Source organism: Thamnophis elegans, chromosome 12 (assembly GCF_009769535.1).
Source record: "Thamnophis elegans isolate rThaEle1 chromosome 12, rThaEle1.pri, whole genome shotgun sequence".
NCBI classification, from domain to species: Eukaryota; Metazoa; Chordata; class Lepidosauria; order Squamata; family Colubridae; genus Thamnophis; species Thamnophis elegans.
This window is the reverse complement of record NC_045552.1, coordinates 28,016,929-28,037,964: the sequence shown is the minus strand read 5'-3', so window position 1 is coordinate 28,037,964 and position 21,036 is coordinate 28,016,929. Positions and strand designations below refer to the sequence as shown.

At 43.2% G+C, this 21,036-nt stretch overlaps 1 protein-coding gene across 1 annotated transcript in view; it reads left to right on the top strand.

Moving 5' to 3' along the window:
- The first annotated feature begins 2,789 nt into the window (after positions 1-2,789).
- LCK (LCK proto-oncogene, Src family tyrosine kinase) overlaps positions 2,790-21,036 on the top strand; it is a 48,474-nt gene continuing 30,227 nt past the window's right edge. Inside the window, exons 1-5 of the mRNA XM_032228626.1 lie at positions 2,790-2,979; positions 7,580-7,686; positions 8,457-8,538; positions 13,238-13,328; positions 14,627-14,725. Of these exons, the coding sequence (XP_032084517.1) occupies positions 7,585-7,686; positions 8,457-8,538; positions 13,238-13,328; positions 14,627-14,725 (374 nt within the window). The 5' untranslated portion in view covers positions 2,790-2,979; positions 7,580-7,584. The remainder of the gene's footprint in view (positions 2,980-7,579; positions 7,687-8,456; positions 8,539-13,237; positions 13,329-14,626; positions 14,726-21,036) is intronic.

The following is a 21,036-nucleotide window of genomic DNA, read 5'->3' as shown; positions in this document are numbered from 1 at the left end:
AAGTTGAGATTAGCATTTTTTCTAGCTCTTCTGGCATTCTGTTGTTTTGCCTTTTTACAGAACATAGCTATATGTCCCTTAGCCCCACAAGAATAACATTTTTGAACTGTATAGGCAGTAGAATGCGACTGCTCATGTTGTGGTGGTTTTTCTCTCAGTTGTTCCCTTTCCATCCTTTTGAAGAGAACATAAATTCTCTTCAAATTCTCCCAACATCTTGCAGTAGAAGTTTCTACTGCAAGATGTTGCAGTAGAAAATACATACGAATATGTATTAATTGTTGGTCATTCAGTGCTAGACCAATAATACACAACTCCTGTGTCAGGCCTGCAATTATATTCCTTTAATTGTTTTTTGGCCTGCCACACTTTCTCTTATTTCATTATGCTGTTTCATTAGTATAGTTGATGGGAGGGGGGAATAAAAGGAGTAGGATTGTGGAATGTATTGTTTTCATTCCTTTCTAGAAGCTCAAGGTCATCTTTTGTCTCCGTACTCTTACACCTGACCGGAAGCAGCTGGGTGTGGATGCCAGCGTGGAAGAAGAAGATTGGACCATGTGATAGATTGTGGGTTTGGGGACAAGATCATGAACTTTTAACTGGGTGGGATTCTGATGTCATTTCCAGTATTGGGATTTCATAGCATAATGCCAAGATGTCTGATTTATTAAATTGGAACTTTACAGATAGTTTTTGCCTTGGACTTTGATTTAATTCTACATGATACTTGGAATGCTGACAGCCTGTTCATTGCATCACTGAAAATCTGCTATCTTCTTGGCATCATCATCATTATCTGGATTCCAAGCAGTTACATCCGGTGGATTCTGTACAGCATCCCATAAACCTTCCCTACGCAGGAGTACACTGCATTTCATAGATCAGGAAACATAGTTTGTTCCATCCAACCGGGTTATCATAGATAGACTTGTTGATGGGTCACTCACTATCTTCTCCAGGATAGTGCAATCACTAAATAAACAGCTGTCTGTATGTGGTATTGCGTATCAACACCAACTCTCCTTTAGCTACGTCTGGTATACTCTGGGCCCATAACCAGTGTTAGATAAGCTCCCCATTGGGAGAGCGATACGTTCAGCGAAGCGTTGTGAGAGTTGTGTTGGAGAACACACAAACCAGCATACAGAGACACTGCAGTTTAAATAGGCTTTTACTTTCGTGGAAATAGAGGTATCAGAGTCCATCAAACAGTCCAAGTCATACACGGATAAGACAGTCAGTCATCAATGTCTTTCAGTTAAAACACTCAGATCAGATCAGCCCAGCATCTAACCAACAGAGAGCTAACAGTCGTTCTGGCTCCCTCTTATGGCCGATTGAGGAAAACAGCAACCAATCACATTTTACAGTATGATTGAAAGAAACAGGTACAACATTGTTACATGATTTATATATTGCCAACCCAACCATTAGATTATAGTCCTAACACTGCCTTCTTCCGTCTTTCTCTCCCTTCCTCTGTCCTTCCTTCGTCTTCCCTCCTGCCGCTCTCCCCCCTCCAACCTTCCCTCCCTCCATCCTTCCCTCCCTCCATCCTTCCCTCCCTCCCTTCCTGAAGAGAAAGACAGAAAAGCTCCATACTGTTTTGATTGGATCCATTCTTGTTTTTTCCAGTCTACTCACTGTCCTCATCTCTCCACCATAGAATCCAGTGCCCTAGTTTATTTTCAATTTATCCTCCCCTTCCTAGCTAATTATTTCAGTGATATATTTTTGTGTGAAACAAACAAAAGTGGGCCTTATTCATCATCTCCTTCTAACCCCCCCCCCCCTAGGCATTTTGTTCCAGAAAATATCCATAAACACTATCCCTTTTCAAATAAAAGAACAAACCTGTGAATCATTCAGCCACCAAGTGTTGGGCATGACTTTAAGTTTCAGAGTATTTGAATGAAATTTAATTAGTAGGAATGTCAGGATGAGGGGCCAAAAATCAATGTGGGGGCAGCGCAATCATCAGAACGTTGTTGAGGTTAATGTCACCATGTCTCATTTTTCCAGGTGCAGTAGAACAGCAATCTACTAAACAGTTTCCTGGCTAGTCAGTTTTTCCTGTTCAGAAGGGAAAACCACTAGCTCTTTAGTGATTCTTTCTGAGGAAAATCAAGCCAAGAGAAAGCAATGAGATCCCTTTGGACCCAATCTGGAGCATGGAGCTCCTCTGACATTTAAATAAATGTCTGGAAGCATTCCTGAAACATCCTTTAAATCAGGGGTGGGTTGCTGCCGGCATTACTGCTGGTTCGGCAAACAAAAAATGTGTGAGCATTTGTACCCAAAAAAATCTGCGCATGCGCACAACATTAGAAAAGGAAAAAAGTACATTTTTGCAAGAAAGATTGTTCTGCGCATGCGCAGAACAGAAAATCAAAATGGCGCCGCCATAGAGCCAGTTCGGGTGCGTGTCCGGCCAAGTTACTACCTTCTCGGCCAAACCGGGCTGAACCAGTAGGAACCCACCTCTGCTTTGAATCCATACTGTCTCTGTGTTCTTCCCAGTGTAATGGTTCCCAGAATTCAAAAGGCACAACAGTACAGTATGTCTTATGATAAGGCTGCACACCTTGTGGCTCAGGAGATCCATAGGGGGCCAGCTGCAACATTCAGCTATAGAACTTCAGAAGGCGGGGGTGGGGGGTGATGCTGGCAGGAAACCTTTGGGGTTTGTGAACTGCTTTAGAACTTTTTGTGGTCAAACAAGTGCTACAAACACATTTCTTGTGCTGCCTCTGCAGAGATCTTAGAGGGCAGGAAATCAGCAGGAAAGGTGGCAAGAGAGAAAGAGAGAGAGAAAGGAGAGAGAAGTGAAGAAATCTTTGATCTTCTCATCTGCAGTCCTGTTTCTGTCTAAACAGTTAATGTGGATTAGCTCTGTAGTGTGATGAGGAAGACCTTTCCCTCCCTTTCAAATTGTGGGATCCAAGGAGAAACTGGTTTCTTCCACCCCGACTAAAAGTAAGTAATGGAGAAGAACTGAGAGAAGGCTGAGTTCCAGACCCAAGCGCAGGGCAGGGCAACTGACAAGTTTCCGACCGATGTATCAGTCAGACCCTGACAGCAACTATGGCCTCTTTGTGGACTTAAACTCCCAGAATTCCCCAGCCTTGGTTCTTTAGGTGGAATTTTCTCCCAAGGGGTTATCTACAGATGTTCTCCTAACATTTCCTTCTCTGGGAGTTGTAGGTGACATTTGAGGATAAGTGTTTGGGCTGTAAGTGAATGTTATTATTGTTTACGTATCTTTTTTGTTTGTTGGATTCAATTTAACACTGACTCGCTAGAAGTTATAGTTAAACGAGTAGTTTAACTACTAATGATAATTAACTGATTTGTAAATAAGAAGTAGAAGATGACATGACTGCAATCTTTGTCCCAAAGGTGCTTTCTTTCAAAAGGCAGAAGAAAGCCCAGTTGCCTTTTGAAAGAAAGCACCTTTGGGACAACCGTCACCTGGATGACTAAGAATCTCCGTAGACTGCCATCTTTTTTTCTCTATTTTAAATTAAGGAGATAAGTGTGTTACGTGTACGAGGGAGAGATGCTAACAATATTCAGGCTTTTGTTCAACTTACACCTTTTGTTTGGGTTGAATTTTCAAGGCATCTTATGGCATCAAGCTTGCAATCAACACAAGAGAAGATAGGATCATGGCAAACAGGCCCATCTGTAACATAAAATATAAGTGCTCAGTAAATAAATGCTTATCTGTAGGAATTTTATAATGTAAACCTTAATGGGAAAACAATAAATGCAATTTAGGGACAGCAAAAGAGACATATGAGAAATCCAAGGGGTACAGGAAGCATTCAGGACTTCAAGGAAATGAATTTAGACATTACATGAAACGTTAAACAGACTAGGAGGTGTCTTCTAAATGTGTTGAGCTTCAATTGCTTTCAAAATCCAGCCAATTTGTTGGGGAAAGGAGGTACTTACAACAATTCACATAGTGACTGTCCAAAGTTACAATGGCCCTGTAAAAGTGACATACAACTGGTCCTCACACTTATGACAATCACAGCATTCCCACGGTCACATGATCAAAATTCAGGCATTGGGCAATTGGCATATATATAATGGTTGTAGCATCCTGGTCATGTGATCACCATCTAGGACCTTCGCAGATGGCTTTTGACAAGCAAAGTTAATGGCAGAATGCAGTTTTGCTAACAACCATTTGATTCACTCAAAAACTCTGGTGATTTGCATAACAATCATAGCAAGAAAGCTTATATTATTGGATGCAACTCATCCAGCCAGTCCATTCAGCTTCACCGTGGGATAATTTTAGAGCAGCATTTGATAGATTTTCCCACCGAGCATCACTAACAGGAGAGACATCCACCAATGATGACTTTGGAAGTGTGATGTATCAGGCTCGGATGAGTGTGGCTGGGGGCTTAGGATGGAGGGCAGGTGCAGGTGCTCCTTGCCAGCAATCTCTATCTCAGGCTAAATATGAGTTTATTTATCTCCTGGTAGGAGATCAAAAGTAGTCCAAAAGTAGTGGGGCAAAAGAGGATTGTGGGCTGAAGTGGGAAGCAGTTTGCATAGCACATTGAGAGCATTCCCTGATTCTCTATGTCTCATCAACTTTCAGTTAGGGTATATTTGGACACAGGTTTACTGGTCTTCCTATCACTTGGGGTGGAGTTGAAAATTAGCCAGACTTTTACCAATTTCTCAGCAGCTTCCAAATTGCTGAGGAGTTGGTAGCAAGTGGGTGATGGTTATCAACTTTCTTCTTTTTCATTTGTTGTAAACATTTCTTTTTTTTTTAAGATAGAAAGAGCTCCTTTATTAATGAACCCAACATTCAGATACAGGAATTGTGAACTCAAAATACTTGGGGAAAAAATAAATTAATTTTGCATTATTACCGAAAGAAATACTGCAACTCATACAGTAACTGGTAAACATATCGCAAAGCAAAACAGCTTGAAAAAAGGGGAGCAGGGAGGAGGAAAGAAAAGAAAGAAAAATGGATCAAAATGGAATTAAAGGATCTTTTCATTTTTTAAAATTAAGTCCTTGCAAGTACAGCTCGATGCCACAGATCACTTTCCAAACTTGTGTAGAAAACATCACCTGATTACTTCCTTAATGTTGTAAACATTTCTAAAGCCCTTTCTATATTTTGCTTATTTCATTCTCTTCTATTGCTTTGAAGACCTTGACAATTTAATATAAAGCAATGCATTTTATACTTGCTTGATATAAAAAAATTATTAAGGTTGTAAAGAGAGGAGAAGAGGAAGAAGACTCCAGACTTCAAATGGCATGGTGCCTGTTCAGAAATTACTTTTCCAACTATGGCAAAATGCAAAATGTTCCTTCTGCTGGTGACTCCCAGCCTCCTATAATTAGTGCTATACAGGTAGTCCTTGACTTATAACGGTGCTGAAAAAAGTGACTTATGGTTGTTTTTCACATTTATGACCATTGCAGCATCCCCATGGTCATGTGATCAAAATCTGGACGCTTCACAACTGAACTCATATTTATGATGACTGCAGTGTCCCAGGGTGCTATGATTCCCCTTTTGTGACCTTCTGACAAGCAAAGTCATTGGGGAAGCCAGTTTCCCTTAACAACTGTAGTGATTCACTTAACAACTCTGGCAAGTAAGGTCATAAAGCAACTGTCTTACTGAGCAACTGAAATTTGGGGCCCAATTGTGGTTGTAAGTTGAGGACTATTTGTACTACCTCTTGAGGGATATCAGAATTGGTTGATACTAGGAGAATGTGATTTCCAAGTATTGCCCCTGTTTCACCCACTTACTGTACTCACCATGATATGACATGCTCTAGGCAAGTGATTGTATTGCAATAGTTGTGAATATCTGTAGCTCTGGTGTAGGATAAGGGTGAAGGTTCGTTCTCCAAACTTGTGGGTAGGTTTCAGAACATTTCGTTACTAACTACTGAAGTTTGCAGATGATACAACAGTGATTGGTCTCATTCGAGACAACGATGAATCTACATACAATAGCAATAGCAATAGCAGTAGACTTATATACCGCTTCATAGGGCTTTCAGCCCTCTCTAAGCGGTTTACAGAGAGTCAGCATATTGCCCCCAACAATCTGGGTCCTCATTTTACCCACCTCGGAAGGATGGAAGGCTGAGTCAACCCTGAGCCGGTGGGATTTGAACCGCTGAACTGCTGATCTAGCAGTAGCCTGCAGTGCTGCATTTAACCACTGCGCCACCTTGGCAGATGGGAGGTTGAACAACTAGCCTCATGGTGTGACTGGAACAATCTGAAACTGAACACACTCAAAACTGTAGAAATGGGGGTAGACTTTAGGAGAAACCCTCCCATATTACCACCTCTTAGAGAACTAGAAAACACAGTATCAACAGTAGAGACCTTTAAATATCTAGGTTCTATCATATCGCAGGACCTAACATGGACTCCTAATATCAAAAACATCATAAAAAAGCACAACCAAAAATGTTCTTTCTGCACCAACCCAGGAAGCTCAAACTGCCCAAAGAACTGCTGATGCATTTTTACAGAGGAATGATTGAATCTGTCAAACTGCACCTCTATAACTGTCTGGTTTGACTTCTGCAAGCCAACAAGACAGTCACAGACTTCTGAGGATAATTAGAACGGCAGAAAAACAATTACTGCCAACCTGCCTTCCCTTGAGGACCTGTACACTGCACGAGTCAAAAAGAGGGCCATGAAAATATTTACAGACTCCTCACATCCTGGATGTAAACTGTTTCAACTCTTACCCCTAAAATGATTCTATAGAGCCAGGCACACCAAGACAACTAGACACAAGAACAGTTTTCCCCCGAACACCATCACTCTGCTAACAAATAATTCTCTCACTACTATCAAACTATTCACTAAGGCTGCATTACTATTACTCATCGTCTTCTCATCGTTCCTATCACCCACCTCCTCCCACTTATGACTGCAGGACCGGAACTTAGTTGCTTGTATCCTTACAATTTATATTGATATTGATTGTTTCCTGATTGCTTATTTGTACCCTATGGCTATCATTAAGTGCTGAACCTTATGATTCTTGGCGAATGTATCTTGTCTTTTTATGTACACTGAGAGCATCTGCACCAAAGACAAAATCCTTGTGTGTCCAATCACACTTGGCCAATAAAGAATTCTATTCTATTCTATTCTATTCTATTCTATTCTATTCTTACTAGGAAACATCTTCAGCAGAGTTTAGGAGATATCAGTGTTGGTGTTCTGTTTATAAGGGTTTCAGGTATAGGTGTGTCAAGTGAGGTGTCAAGTAATTGGTGTATTGCTGCTTCTAGTGCCTATTAGTTTTTTTCAGGAGTATCATGAATGATGGGCAATATATTTTGTTACAAATTCATTTCATTTTGCATGCATGTATGTATGTATGTATGTATGTATGTATGTATGTATGTATGTATGTATGTATTTATTTATTTATTTATTTATTTATTTATTTTCATTTCTAATTTCATGTGATTTGCTGAAGATCTTAGACGTTCAGGATTTTGAATCTGGGCTCATGACTCTGTCTCCTCTCTTGTGTTTGCAGACATTATGGGTTGCTGCTGCAGTTTCGACTATGATGATGACTGGGCCATAGACACTGAGATTTGTGAAGTGTGTCACTATCCTATTGATCCAGCCACCAAGCCAAAGGTGAGAAATTGCTCTGGTATGCTCAGTTCCAGGTGAGGAAAAAGACACTGGAAACATGGAGGCTGCTTGGAAAGATGGCTTAATGTGGACAAGATCACATGGCTTGAGCTCCTGAACAGAAAAGGGGGAATCACATGCTTCCAGATGTTGGGCAAAGAAGAAGAAAAGAGAGAGAGATGCTAAAAGTCCCTGGTTTTATGTCCTCTCTGGCCTTTGATCTTGATCTTGTATTCTGATTGGTTGTCAGAGTCCCATGGGGTCATGCAGGGGCAACTCTGTAGGCTGTGCTTTGAGTCCACGTTTGGTTGAGCATTGCTCCTTCCCAGGCGCCCTGTGGTGAGATGGGTAAAGGGTTAATGCTATCATAGCTTAATCCCATCACCTGAAGGGTGAGATCTTTGTTATGTAGAATAGACTGGCTCAGGCCTTTTAATGGCCCATTGACAAAGCTGGGGGCTATTAAGAGTAAGTCTGCTTCCTGCCTAAAAACATGTTTCTCCGTTTCTGATCCAGGGAAATATGATATTCTGCCTTTTTAATATTTCCCAGGATATTTCATTTTTCTAGGAGAGGGAAGGCTGAGTGCTAACTACCTACAGTATAAAACAATGTTTCCCAATCTAATTTCCCAAAAATAATACTAATTTTATTTGGGTGAGGAGGAAGCATTTTAGTTTCTTCCATTGCTTTTAAAAATGTTTCTACCTCACTTTTCAGCTCTCTTGCAATTAAAGCCTGTTTGATTTCAGTTAGCATTGTTTCTCCTGCAGAGGCCCAGTTTAAATGGTTATGAGTTGCGCACTCCTCTGTTGGCAGCCGAAGAGATTCCACCTCCTGGTTCACCCCTTCAAGGTAAGGGTTTTGTTTTCCTTTCAACTTTGGATGTTGGCCAAGGCCTTGCAAAGACTTGGATCTGTGCAAAGACCGGATTTCTTAGCAATGCAATGCAATAAATTTGTGGCATCTTAGGATTGGTTGGCAAGTGGAGGGGTTGGGGGGGGGGGCGCAAATGTAGGGCAGAGAACAAAATAAGGGGACTGCATCCACAGGTGGGAAAGATTGCAGAAATGGGGTCCATGTCTTATGAAAATTGTTACTCAGATTTGTTGTTGGCAACTTTAAGACTTGAGGACTTCTGGGAGTTAAAGTCCACAAGTCTTAAAGCTGCCAAGTTTGGGAACCCCCTGCTCTAACTATTGTTTCAGTTGTTTCAGTCTCTATTAATGTAATTCTTTGGCACGTCAAAAGTCAGACTGGGCAAGAAATCTGATTCCCATTGAGGCATCTGTAACATTTTGACATATTGACACCTCGTGCACCACCCTAGGGATCTCAAGGACAATTCTGTCCTTTTTGGTGGGCGTGGCATGGTCGAGGCTTGGTGGGCATGACAGGAGAAAGATACTGCAAAATCTCCATTCCCACCCCACTCCAGGGGAAGGATACTGCAAGATCCCCATTTCCTCTCGATCAGCTGGGACTCAAGAGGCAGAGAATAGAGGGGGATGGGGCTAGTCACAGGTGGTATTTACTTTCCAAACTACTCAAAATTTCCATTGCTGGTTCTCCAGAACTGGTCAGAATCTACTGAATAGCACCTCTGATTTTGTAGTATCCTTCTCCTGGAGTGGGGTGGGAATGGAGATTTACAGTATCCTTCCCCTGCCACGACCACCAAGCCACACCCAACAATTTATGCCATGCCCACCAAGCCATGCCCAACATTCTGTGCCATGCCCACCAAGCCACACCCAACAATCTATGCCACGCCCACCAAGCCATGCCCAACAAGCCATGCCCACAGAACCAGTAGTAAAAATTTTTGAATTCCATCACTGGTGGCTTTGTACCTAAGACAGGACGAAAACTCTCATTCTCCTGATTTCTAGTCTTCTCCTTAACTTCAATCCCAAGCCAGTTCTTGTTGGTTCCTAAAAGATATTATCCTTCAGTATTGTGGACTCTTAAATTTTCCCATAGAAAACCAAATATATTTTTCTCATCTCATCTCTAGCCCTGCAAACCATGTTTGCTTCTACCATATCCATAACTCCAATTCTTTTTTTGTTCTTCAGCCTTATTGTTCTTTCACTTTGGGATCCCCTCAGCTCCATCTACTCCATGACTTTCTCACTCTCCTTCTTTTTGATCCATTGGCTCTTCTTTCATATATTTATTATAATTGATTCTCACTCAACTCCTTGTCAAGTTTTCTTAACAAGGATTTTCAAACATGGTTTGCCATTGCCTTCTTGAGAAAGAGCTGAGAGGGACTGACTGGCCCAAGGTCACCCAGATGGCTTCGTGTTTGAGGAGGGACTAGAGAGTAGAGTTTTCTGGTTTCTAAAATAGTGCCTTAAAACTACATCAAATTAACTGCCTTTGCTGATAAACCCAAGTCTTATTTCTGTAATTCTAAGTGGACAGTAGCAGGCAAATTTGCTGTTATTTTTTCTTCTTTCAGCAAACTTTCATTCTTTGATATAAATGACATATTATTCCCAACTTTTCAAAAGCATGTCTTTTCAACAAATATTTTACTAGGGGCAGTAAATTCATGTACTTCCTTTAATTGTTCATTTATGTAGAATTTGCAATTCTCTGCTCTCCTGTTAGACACCCATACCTTGATATTGGATAGATTAGTTTCAGATTCACATTCCTTCTTACATCAGAATAATCTTTACAACCGTTGCTGCAATAATTTGGAATCTGTCAACAATATAGCATTGTTTACATGCAAACACGTTTGTCCACAACCAATACATGTCTAATGTCACAAACAGCATTTTAAAGAATATTTCCCATAAACTCATTCAAAAGCAAAAATGACAATAACCCTCATTGATTTCTTCCTTGCTCAAATATTAACTATTTGCTAAGCATTTAACTGATTCTCGTGCTCTTTTCTTCTGTCATATACCACTCTTATTGTTTTCAGCTGTCAACCAATTCCACATTCCATAACTATTTGCTTTAGGATACACTTTCTCCAAACCAACAAATTCATAATAAACTTCCTCACATGCTTTAATGAACTGCTGAAAAGGACACATCTGTTCAACCCTGCCTAGCATAAAGTCACACTGCACTTTCTCAATTTTGTTAATTGGGATGGGGAGGAAATGGAGGTAGTGACAGATTTCATTTCCTGGGCTCCAAGATCACCGCAGATGGGGATTGCAGCCAAGAAATTAAAAGAGGTTTGCTCCTGTGGAGGAAAGTGATGGCAAATCTAGACAGCATACTAAAAAGCAGCGATATCACCCTCCCAACAAAAGTACCAGTGGTCGGTTCCTACCGGTTTGGATTGGTTCAGCTGAACCGGTAGTGGTATGATGGCCTGGGTCGCTGGAACCGGCAACGACCCAGGCCTGCCACGCCCCCGAACCAGTCCCCCAGTCAGCACCGTTGGGGCTGCCATCTTGTTTTTTAGTCCTGTGCATATGGAGAACAATTTCTATTGAGCTGCTCATGCGCCCGCATGAAGCACGTGCATGAGCGAACCAGCAGTAGCCCCGGCCAGAACCCACCCCTGAAAAGTACATATAGACAAGGCTACGGTTTTCCCACTTGCAATGGATGTCTGTGAAAGCTGAACCATAAGGAAGGCTGAGTGCCAAAGAATGGAAGCCTTTGAACTCTGGTGCTGGAGAAGACTCCTGCGAGTCCCTTGGACTGCAAGACGATCCAACCAGTCGGTCCTAGAGGAGATCAACCCTGGCTGCTCTTTAGAAGGCTAGATCCTGAAGAGGAAACTCAAAGACTTTGGCCACCTAATGAGAAGGAAGGACTCCCTGGAGAAGAGCCTCATGCTGGTGTTGGAAGAAATGTCCTTCTAGGTTCGGCTCCAAGTGGGGGAAAAGACACTGGAGACATGGAGGCTGCTTGGAAAGATGGTTTTAATGGTGGACAGGACCACATGGCTTGAACCCTGAACAGAAAAGGTGATCACATGCTTCATTGTTGATGGAGAAAAAGAGAAGGGAGGCTGAGATGCTGAGTCCCTGGTTTTATGCCCTCTCTGGCCTTTGATCTTGAGCTTGTATTCTGATTGGTTGTCAGACTCCCATGGGCCCATGCAGGGGCAACTCTCTAGGCTGCGTTTTGAATCCAGGTTTGGTTGAATTCTCAGATGCCATGTGGCAAGTTGGGTAAAGGGCCAATATTATCATGCCTTAATCCCATCACTCTGGAGCTGAAGGGGAGAACTCTTTATTATGTAAAGTGGATTAGCTCAGGGTTTAATGGCTCATTGACAAAGGCGGATGGGCAGGAAGCTGCATGCAGCTATTCTGTCTTTTAAAACATGTTTCTTCCTTTTCACATCCAGAGATGGGAGAGGGCTGGGCGATAACTTCCTACAATGGGAAAGATTGTGGGCAAAAGAAGAAGGCGATGGCAGAGAAAGAGGTGACTGGATGGAGTCACAGAAACAGTCGGCGTGACCTTAAATGGACTCTGGGGAATGGTAGAGGACAGGAAGTCCAGGAGGAACATTGTCCATGGGGTCACGATGGATCGGACACGACTTTGCGACTAACAACAACAACAACCTTTTATACTCATTCTGTTTGGCATTACCTTCCAAGGATGAGTAATGCCCGTATAGTTTTGCAAATTTCTTACTCCTATCCCTAGATATAAGAATAATAGCAGGATGTTTCTAGTCACAGACACAGTTTTCACATGTGTGTTAAATAAATTGCACAGATGATCCATAAGCATATTTTTACACAGTTTCATTGTCTGTATACACCTGTAGCCTTATTTCTGACATACTCACAACATTCATGGTTTCCTTTTCCTTTTTTTTGAATATTGATTGCATTTCTTTTGATTCCATTCTTCAATGCACCACTAGCTTTTCCATATAAATATTTAAAATACTCCTTTCAGCTTTCCCTCTTTTCAATTTAACTCCAGTTGATTTCACCACTTTTAAAAGTTTTTTAAATTGTTTCACTGTGTTGTAGGCTTCTTACTTAGCTTTCTTCACTCACTGGAAACAACATTTTGTGTAGAAGATGACCAGGCTGAGTCTGAGGGAAGGGTCAAACATATCATAAGACACAAGTCCTCAAGAGATCCAAGTCCAGCTCACTTTGAATGCCTCTCTTATCTCCCGTTCATTTCCCTTAACTATCAGTTGGTCAGATTCTTGTAGAGAGCTTAAGGTTGCAATAAATCTTTATACTCATATGAATCTACCTGAATTTCCTGAAAATCACACACACACACACACACACCACACACACACACACACACGTATATACACAGATACATTCACATACACATCTATACCTACACATACATGCATACATACCCGTACATATATACGTATGTACATAAATATGTGTGTGTGTATTTTGACTCATTTGTTCCAGCAGCCATTATCTTCAATATATCTTCAGCTTCTTTTATTTCTGCATTTTTACAATATCCTTCCCCATGGTCTTCACACATGTTCATAGTCTTCAATGTAATTCATTTCCTTCTATTCCTAGCAGCCTTTACTCAGAAACCTGTTTTGTGTGTATGCCCTTTTTAGATAAACTGGTGGTTGCAGTCTATGATTATGAAACAACTCATGAAGGAGATCTGCCGCTTCGGACAGGAGAACAACTAAGGATACTAGAAGAGTAAGCTAGCTTCCATTCTGGGGCACAATGTTATTCATCAGCAAAAGGAATGAACTCTTCTGTCTGAAAACAGCTTGCATTCCACTAAGGCTTGCATTCCACTAAGAATCATGTTATTATCAGTAATATTGGCGAATGAGGACTTAGACATTCATTTATACTCTGAAGGGTTTCTAAGTGGGTTGTGAGAACCCTCAAGATTAATTCAGCCCAACTGATATAAAACTGAAAGGCCTTGTAAGTATGTATGTGTACACACACACACTGACACACAGACAATGCACCATAGGTGGGTTCTTACTGGTTCAGACTGGTTCGGGTGAGTAGGTAGTAACTTGACCTGCCACGCCCCTGCACTGGTTCTCTTGGCAGTGCCTATGGTGTTCTTTGCTTCTGTGCATGCCCCAAAGCAATTTTTTTGGTATGTGAAGCACGTCTCTGAGCGAACCGGCAGTAGCAGCCAGAATTCACCCCTGACACACATGCAACCACACACAAACACAAACCAAAACAATGTAAGAATTCCATGTTTTTATCATACTTGAATTCAGTATCTGAGTATGAACTTTCTACCAAGGCACACAAATTCATTTACTGCCCCTAATCGTTCATATATGCATAAGTTGTGAAGTATATTTTAAAAAGGGTTGGGCTTTGATTGGCAGGCTGCACTAGCCATCTTGATCTATTGGACACCCCGCTCTCCCCAGTGGATTCTCTGGTTTTGGAGTATATCCCACCCAGCTTCACTGCCCTGAGTGGGGGGATTGATAAAACACATCACAAAAATTCATTGTGCAAAAATTATACTGTGATAATGGGAAGGAGCTCCTTGTTTGGGACAGTGGTGGGTTTCGGATTCCGTTGCAACCGATACTGTTGCAATGGGGCCCAGCGCCCTCCACATGCGTGTTACCCTCCAATGATGCCTCCACGAGCCTCCATGACGCTCCAGCTGCTTCATGGAGCGTCGCGCAGGCGCTGTCCACACTGTGTGCAGAAGCGTTGAAGACTTTAAAGACAGTTAAGGATGACGGAGGGCAGGTGAGCCCTCCGGAGCACCATACCAGAACGGTATCCAGTGCTCAGGGCAGGCACCAGTACGCCTGTACTAGGGCGTACCGCCTGCAACCCACCACTGGTTTGGGACCAGTGCACATGGCTAAAGAAACACAAACTGGAAGTAGTAGAAATAGGGTTGTCCAAACCTCCATTGGGTTCATTCCCTGCCTTTGTCTCTTGGGTAGGGATGGGGTTGAAGAATAAGGAGATGGACAGACAATTCTTCTCTCTTTTAGGACAGGAGAATGGTGGAAAGCTCAGTCTCTCACCACAGGACAAGTAGGCAATATACCATGCAACTTTGTCGCCAAGTTGAACACACTGGAGCAAGAGCCGTGAGTAGCAAGAACTGTTCTTCTCCATGTCCATTAGCTACACACAGGCTGTATTTTTAAAGGTATCAAAACAGGTAGTCCTTGATTTACAACAATTCATTTAGTGACTGTTCAAGGTTACGATGGTGCTGAAAAATGTGATAACCAGTCCTTTAACTGTAGCATCCTGTAGTCGTGTGATCATCATTTGCGACCTTCGAAGCCAGCTTTTGACAAGCATCAAAACAGGTTATAAAATCAAGTGTGATCACCTGATGCTTCATTTAACAATTACCACTTAACAACAAATCTTTTGCTTCTAATTATGGTTGTAAATCAAGGACTGAGTGTAATGAGGCTTAAACCCCAGCCCAAATCATGCTTATTCAAGTTTAGGCTATTGGTAAATTAATGTATTGATAAATGTGTCTAACTGTTGATTGCATTAAGAAAGTTTCATTTTGATTTTCTTAACAGAATGCAAATGTTACTTATGCAGGTACACTACTAAAGGAATGCATGTGTTTTTGTGTGTTTTATATATTTTTCTGTGGAATGAAAATGTATGTGTATTGTACTTTTTAAAAAAAATGTTGCCACTCACGCAAATACAGTTAGTCCTCGATTTACAACGGCAGTGAAAAAAGTGACTTATGGCCATTTTTCACACTTATGACTATTGTAAGAGCCCCATGGTCCTGTGATTTATATTCGGATGCTTGACAACTGACTCATATTGGGGACAGTTGCAGTGTCACAGGCTCATGGAATCCCCTTTTGCAAACTTCTGACAAGAAAGCCAATGGGGAAACCAAATTCACTTAATAACCATGTCACTAATTTAACAACTGCAGTGAGTCACTTAACAAATGTGGCAAGAAAAGTCGCAAAATGTGGCAAAACTCACTTAACAAATTTCTCACTTAGCCATACAAATTTTGGGCTCAATTGTGGTCATAAGTTGAGGATTTTCTGTATATCCAATTGCTAAAGCTGAGTCCTTCTCTGTCAGCTCAGCTCCTCTTCTCTAACCTTATACTCAGTAAAAAGAGTTAGACATCTACATTCCAGAGGTGGTATTCAGCAGGTTCTGACCAGTTCTGGAGAACCGGTAGCGGAAATGTTGAGTAGTTCGGAGAACCGGTAAATACCACCTCTGACTGGCCCCTCCCCCATCTATTCTCTGCCTCCCATCCCAGCTGATTGGGAGGGAATGGGGATTTTGCAGTATCCTTCTTCTGCCACACCCAGCAAGCCATGCCACACCCAGCAAGCCATGCCATGCCCACCAAGCCATGGCCACAGAAGTGGTAGTAAAAAAAATTGAATCCCATCACTGCAACATTCCTAATGTATGGTCCAACAATCTCAATCTCAGCAACTCTGGACTTCAGCTCCCAGAAAGAGGAATTCTGGAACCAACTGCAAGAGATGGTCTTACACCTTTAGAAGGCACCAGGTTAGAGAAGACTGAGCCAGGAGACCAAAGAAGAAGATGATGCTATCCCAGACTATTTCATTGATCCTATGAATTTCTATTGTGAAACAAAGCAAATGAATAGCAAATCTGAGTAGAACTACAAAAGGTGAAGAAATTTGTATATATCACATGTGAACAAATGGATCCAGGAAACTAGAAACCTATCAGCCTGATACCAATACCTGGGAAGATTCTGGAAAGGATAATCAAACAATGAATCTCTGAACACTTAGAGGCAAACAAAGTCATAATCAAAAGCCATCATGGGTTTGTCAAAAACAGATCATGCCAGACAAATTTTACTGGACCAGAGAAATGCTGTGGATATAATTTACTTGGACTTCAGTAAGGCATTTGATAAAGTAGACTACGGGTGTCAAACTCGATCGCGTCAAGGGCCGGATAATGATGCATCGCAATAATTTTTGGCCTTAATGGAATCAGGGTGGGCGTGGCCTGCAAGTGATATGTGATCCATGGACCCCCAGTTTGACAGGCCTAAAGTAGACCATAACCTACTATTTGATAAGGTAGAAAAATTTGGATTAGACAGTTTTAGATCGGGTGAATGGATGAGACAAAACTCAGGCTTCAGTGACAAACAACAGCTCTTTATTTGACAACTATTTACAAATCCAGCACAGGCCTGTCTGACAGCTAGCCCTTTTATAGGGAGCTGTCAGACGGCTCAGCAAATCGGCTTCGAGTATTCTCCTGCCAGAATGGAGGACCTTGGTGGAGCCTATTACTTGGCTGTCAGTATGTAACACCCCTCCCCTCTTAGTTGGGCTAATCCAACTAGTGATGTATTGACCCAAATAGGCAGGGTGCTTAGGAACCTTCTCAGACCTGTGCAGTTCAGTTGGTGCTAGTACTTCAGTCAGGTTGGATGGACCTGTTGACTCTCCGGCTGCAACTGATGGAAACTCCTGGAAACTTTCCCGGGGTGTGGATGGAATTTTCAGAGCCAGTTCACCTGGAGTTCGCTGCGGGCCTCCAACTTCCCCAGATAAGTACTCCGGCTCTTTCAGGATTGAGAAGTCTGTGGAAGGAGTGTACGATTGCTCCTTTTGGGTAGGTCTTTAGCTAACTCATGCAGGAGGTACCTCTGGTTGCTTAAGAGTGGAATGGCTGAGTCGGCCTCGGAGTTGGTCAATGTATCGTCTCCAACTTCTACCATCCTCAAGCTCTAAGCAATAAGTGCGAGGGATGGTAATTTCTACAATTGTGGGAGGAACCCAGAGAGCACCCCCAACATAGATGTGGGCATACACTCGATCCCCTATTCTAAATGACCATAGTTGACTGGTTGAATCAATGGATTATTGGCAGAATAGTTTGGGTGCAGCCAGTCTAAGGGAGACCTCATTCGGTGATCCATTAGTAATTCAGAGGGGGTTCTGCCAGTTGTGGCACTTGGCACTAGGCATACAAGGAGGAATTTTATCGATTCGGGTTTGTCAATCACCAGGCCCCATCCTAGATAGGGCTTCTTTTGCAGATCACATCATTCTTTCCGCCTGGCCATTGCTAGCCAGATGGAATGGGGGGGACCAGGGCATGTCTGATTCCCTGCTCTGCTAATAGGTCTTGAATTGGATGGCTGTGAATTGGGGCCTGTTGTCTGAGACCAGACCATTGGGAAGGCCGTGCATAGAGAAAAGTCTCCGTAGCACCTCTGCCGTGGTGGTGGTCATGAGGACTACCTCTAACCATTTCGAGTAGGCATCCACAACTACAAGGAAAGTTTGTCCATGCACAGGTTGGCAAAATCAATGTGCACTCTAGACCAGGGTGCCTTGGGCCTCTCCCATTCATGTTCAGGTACCTCTGGGGGAGATGGTCAGGATTCCTGGCACAGTGTGCAGGTTGCTACCCACTCTGCAATCTCCCCATCCATGTTAGGCCACCACACGTAACTCCTTGACAAAGATTTCATCCGGACAATCCCCAGATGCCCTACATGTAAGGTCTCTAATATTGCAACTCACAGTTTGGGTGGAACAATCACCCGGTCCCCCCACAGTAAACATCCCCTCAATGCAGACAGTTCATTTTGTTTTGCAATAAATGGTTTAAACTCAGCCCCAACTGGTCCCTTGGGCCACCCCCTCCACCCCCAGTTCAGAACCTGAGAGATGGTTTTGTCCCTCACTGAGTGGCGGGCGACCTCTTTGATGACACCGGGCCAGTCTCAAGGCAGTCTATGAGCAAAACAGGCGCCTTGGGGGTAGAATCATCCAAAAGTTCAGGCAAAGGGCACCTGTTGAGGGCATCAGCATGGTCCAAAGTCATACCTGGCCGATGAATGAGGCGGTAGCTATAGGCCACGAGGAAAACAGTCCAGTGGGTCATATGCAGTGAGAGAGATGCAGAAGTGGGTCGGTCCCCAGCCCAGAGCCCCAACAGCGGTTTATGGTCCGTGACAAGTTCAAAGTCTCAGCCGTACACATATTTGTGAAGCCGCTTGACCCCTGCCACCGCATCCAGTGCTTCCCTGTCCAACTGGCTGTAGTTGTGCTCAGCGGCAAACAGGGTCCTAGAATAATACATGATGGCTTCAGTTTCATTTGGCATGTGAAGGCTGAGGACTGCCCCGATGCCGAAAGGTGACGCATCACAGGTTAGCACCAATGGGAGAGTCTGGTTGTATTGTACCAGGAAAGTGTCAGCTGACAGCAGCTGTTTGACAGTGACAAACGCAGCAGCTTTGGTTCTCCCCCATGTCCACTTGGCCTTCTTTCAGAGGAGCCGGTGCAGTGGTTCGGCTACAATTGCTTTCTGTTGCAAGAAAATGATATAAAAGTTGAGAAGTCCGAGGAACGCCTGCAGCTTGGTGTGGTTGCAAGGTGTGGGGGCATCCTGAATAGCTTTAATTTTAGCATTTGTTGGGTGAATTCTGGAGCCATCCACCAAATATCCCAGGAATTCAACCCTGCTGCAATTTGATATTTCTCCTTTTTCAAACGTAGGCCCTTCTCTCTAATTCTGGCCAAAACCACTTGTAAATGTTTGAAATTTGCTCCTTATTTGCAGCGGATATCAAGACATCATTGAAATAAGGGACAACTCCTGGTATCCCCTGCAAAAGATGTTCCATGATGCTTTGGAACAGTCCAGTGGCAATGCTAACGCCAAATTGTAATCTAGTGCATTTGAATGCACCCCTATGCATTGCAATGGTTTGGGCCTCCACTGTAGTGTCATCTACTGGCAATTGCTGGTACGCCTGCGCCAGATCTAATTTGCCAAATATTTTTCTCGGGCCTAGGGAATGCAGTAAATGCTGGACGATTGGCACCGGGTATGCACTCTGTTGGAGGGCTTTATTTAGGGTGCACTTATAGTCTGCGCAGATGCAGACAGACCATTCGGGCTTTACTGGGGTCACAATAGGGGTCTCCCAGCATGCATGGTGAACTGGCTCCAGAATCCCCTGGCCAATTAGTTTGTCCAATTCTTGGTCAATTTTAGGTTGGAGGGCAAAAGGGACCCTCCAGGCCTTCAATCGAATGGGGGCTATGTTGGAGTCAAGGTTAAATGCTATAGGAGTCCCCACATACTTGCCAAGACTTCCACTGAAGACATCCTCGAACTTGCGGAGCAACTATTTGGTGCTGTCATCTCGGATGGCATTGATGCCGATTACCCCCATACCCAGGGATTTGAACTAGTCCAAGCTAAGTAGGCTTGAAAGGGAGCCACTGACCACTGTCAGTGAGAGCAGTCCATCCAAACTCTTGAATTGGACACAGAATGTGCCACAGCCTAGTACGGGGATGCAATTCCCCTGGTAGTTGCTGAGTCTCAGCTCTTGGTGCTTCAGCTTATGCCTTTTCAGACTCAGGATGGCCTTCTTGAGTGTGGCCCAGGATACGATGGTCAAGGATGATCCAGTATCAATTTCCATGCTGCACGGTGACCCCTTGGTGTGCTGGCTTGTCAGATTTTTGTTTGGAACACTTCAGTTGATTCTGCTGTCTCTTGCTTCCACCAGGGCTTCCAAACCTCTCGTCTGGATTGCCTCAGTTTCCCCAACTGGCTAAGCACATTCTTTGGTTGTTGAGCGGATGGTAGTTCCCCTTTGCAGACTCGGGCCAGGTGTCCTCTTTGGTCACACCGCTGGCAGATGGCGTCCCTGAAATGGCAGGCTGATCTTTGGTGGTTTCCCCTGCAGCCAGCACAAGGCGGGAAATGGTTTTCAATTTCACGTGCTGTCTTCTTCCTGTCAAATTGCAGGCAGAAAACCTCGTCCTCGCTGTCAGACAAGAGGTCTCCGTCGATGTTCTCATGAAGGACTTTGACAACTCTGTGCATGCTTTTTGGATTGCCATGTTTCTGCAGCGTTTCTGTTGATTTTGTTGAGGATTCAGTAGCTCTGGCCTCATCGAGGTCACAGCTACTGAATCAAGGTTCTAACCCACGGAAGTAAGTGGCTCTTTTTTTACCGCAAGGCATCCATCCACCTGAATCATTTTGGCTGATGAGATTTGAGGGCATGCTGTGGACACCACAAGGAAAGTAGTCACAGGGACTTTGGTCTTTGTGATAACCACACTGGAGGTCTGACTGCAAGATGTTTCTCAGAAGCTATACTTGGAGAGTATTTAGAGGTTGCACAAAAAAGACAACCTCCATCTTGATCCATCAGGATCGTGGTCTAGTCATCACTGAGTACAAGTACAATCTCTTGGGGTGCTTACTGTCTGTGCTCTAAAGTTGAGGAGGATTTTTCTCAGGGTAAAGTGGTACCAACTCCCAACCTAGTTCTTTAGGTCTTCTTGTGTTTTATCTTTCACCACTGTAATTGAGTCCCTCCACTTTGTTGTTGCTTGTCCTCTTTCCCCCACTT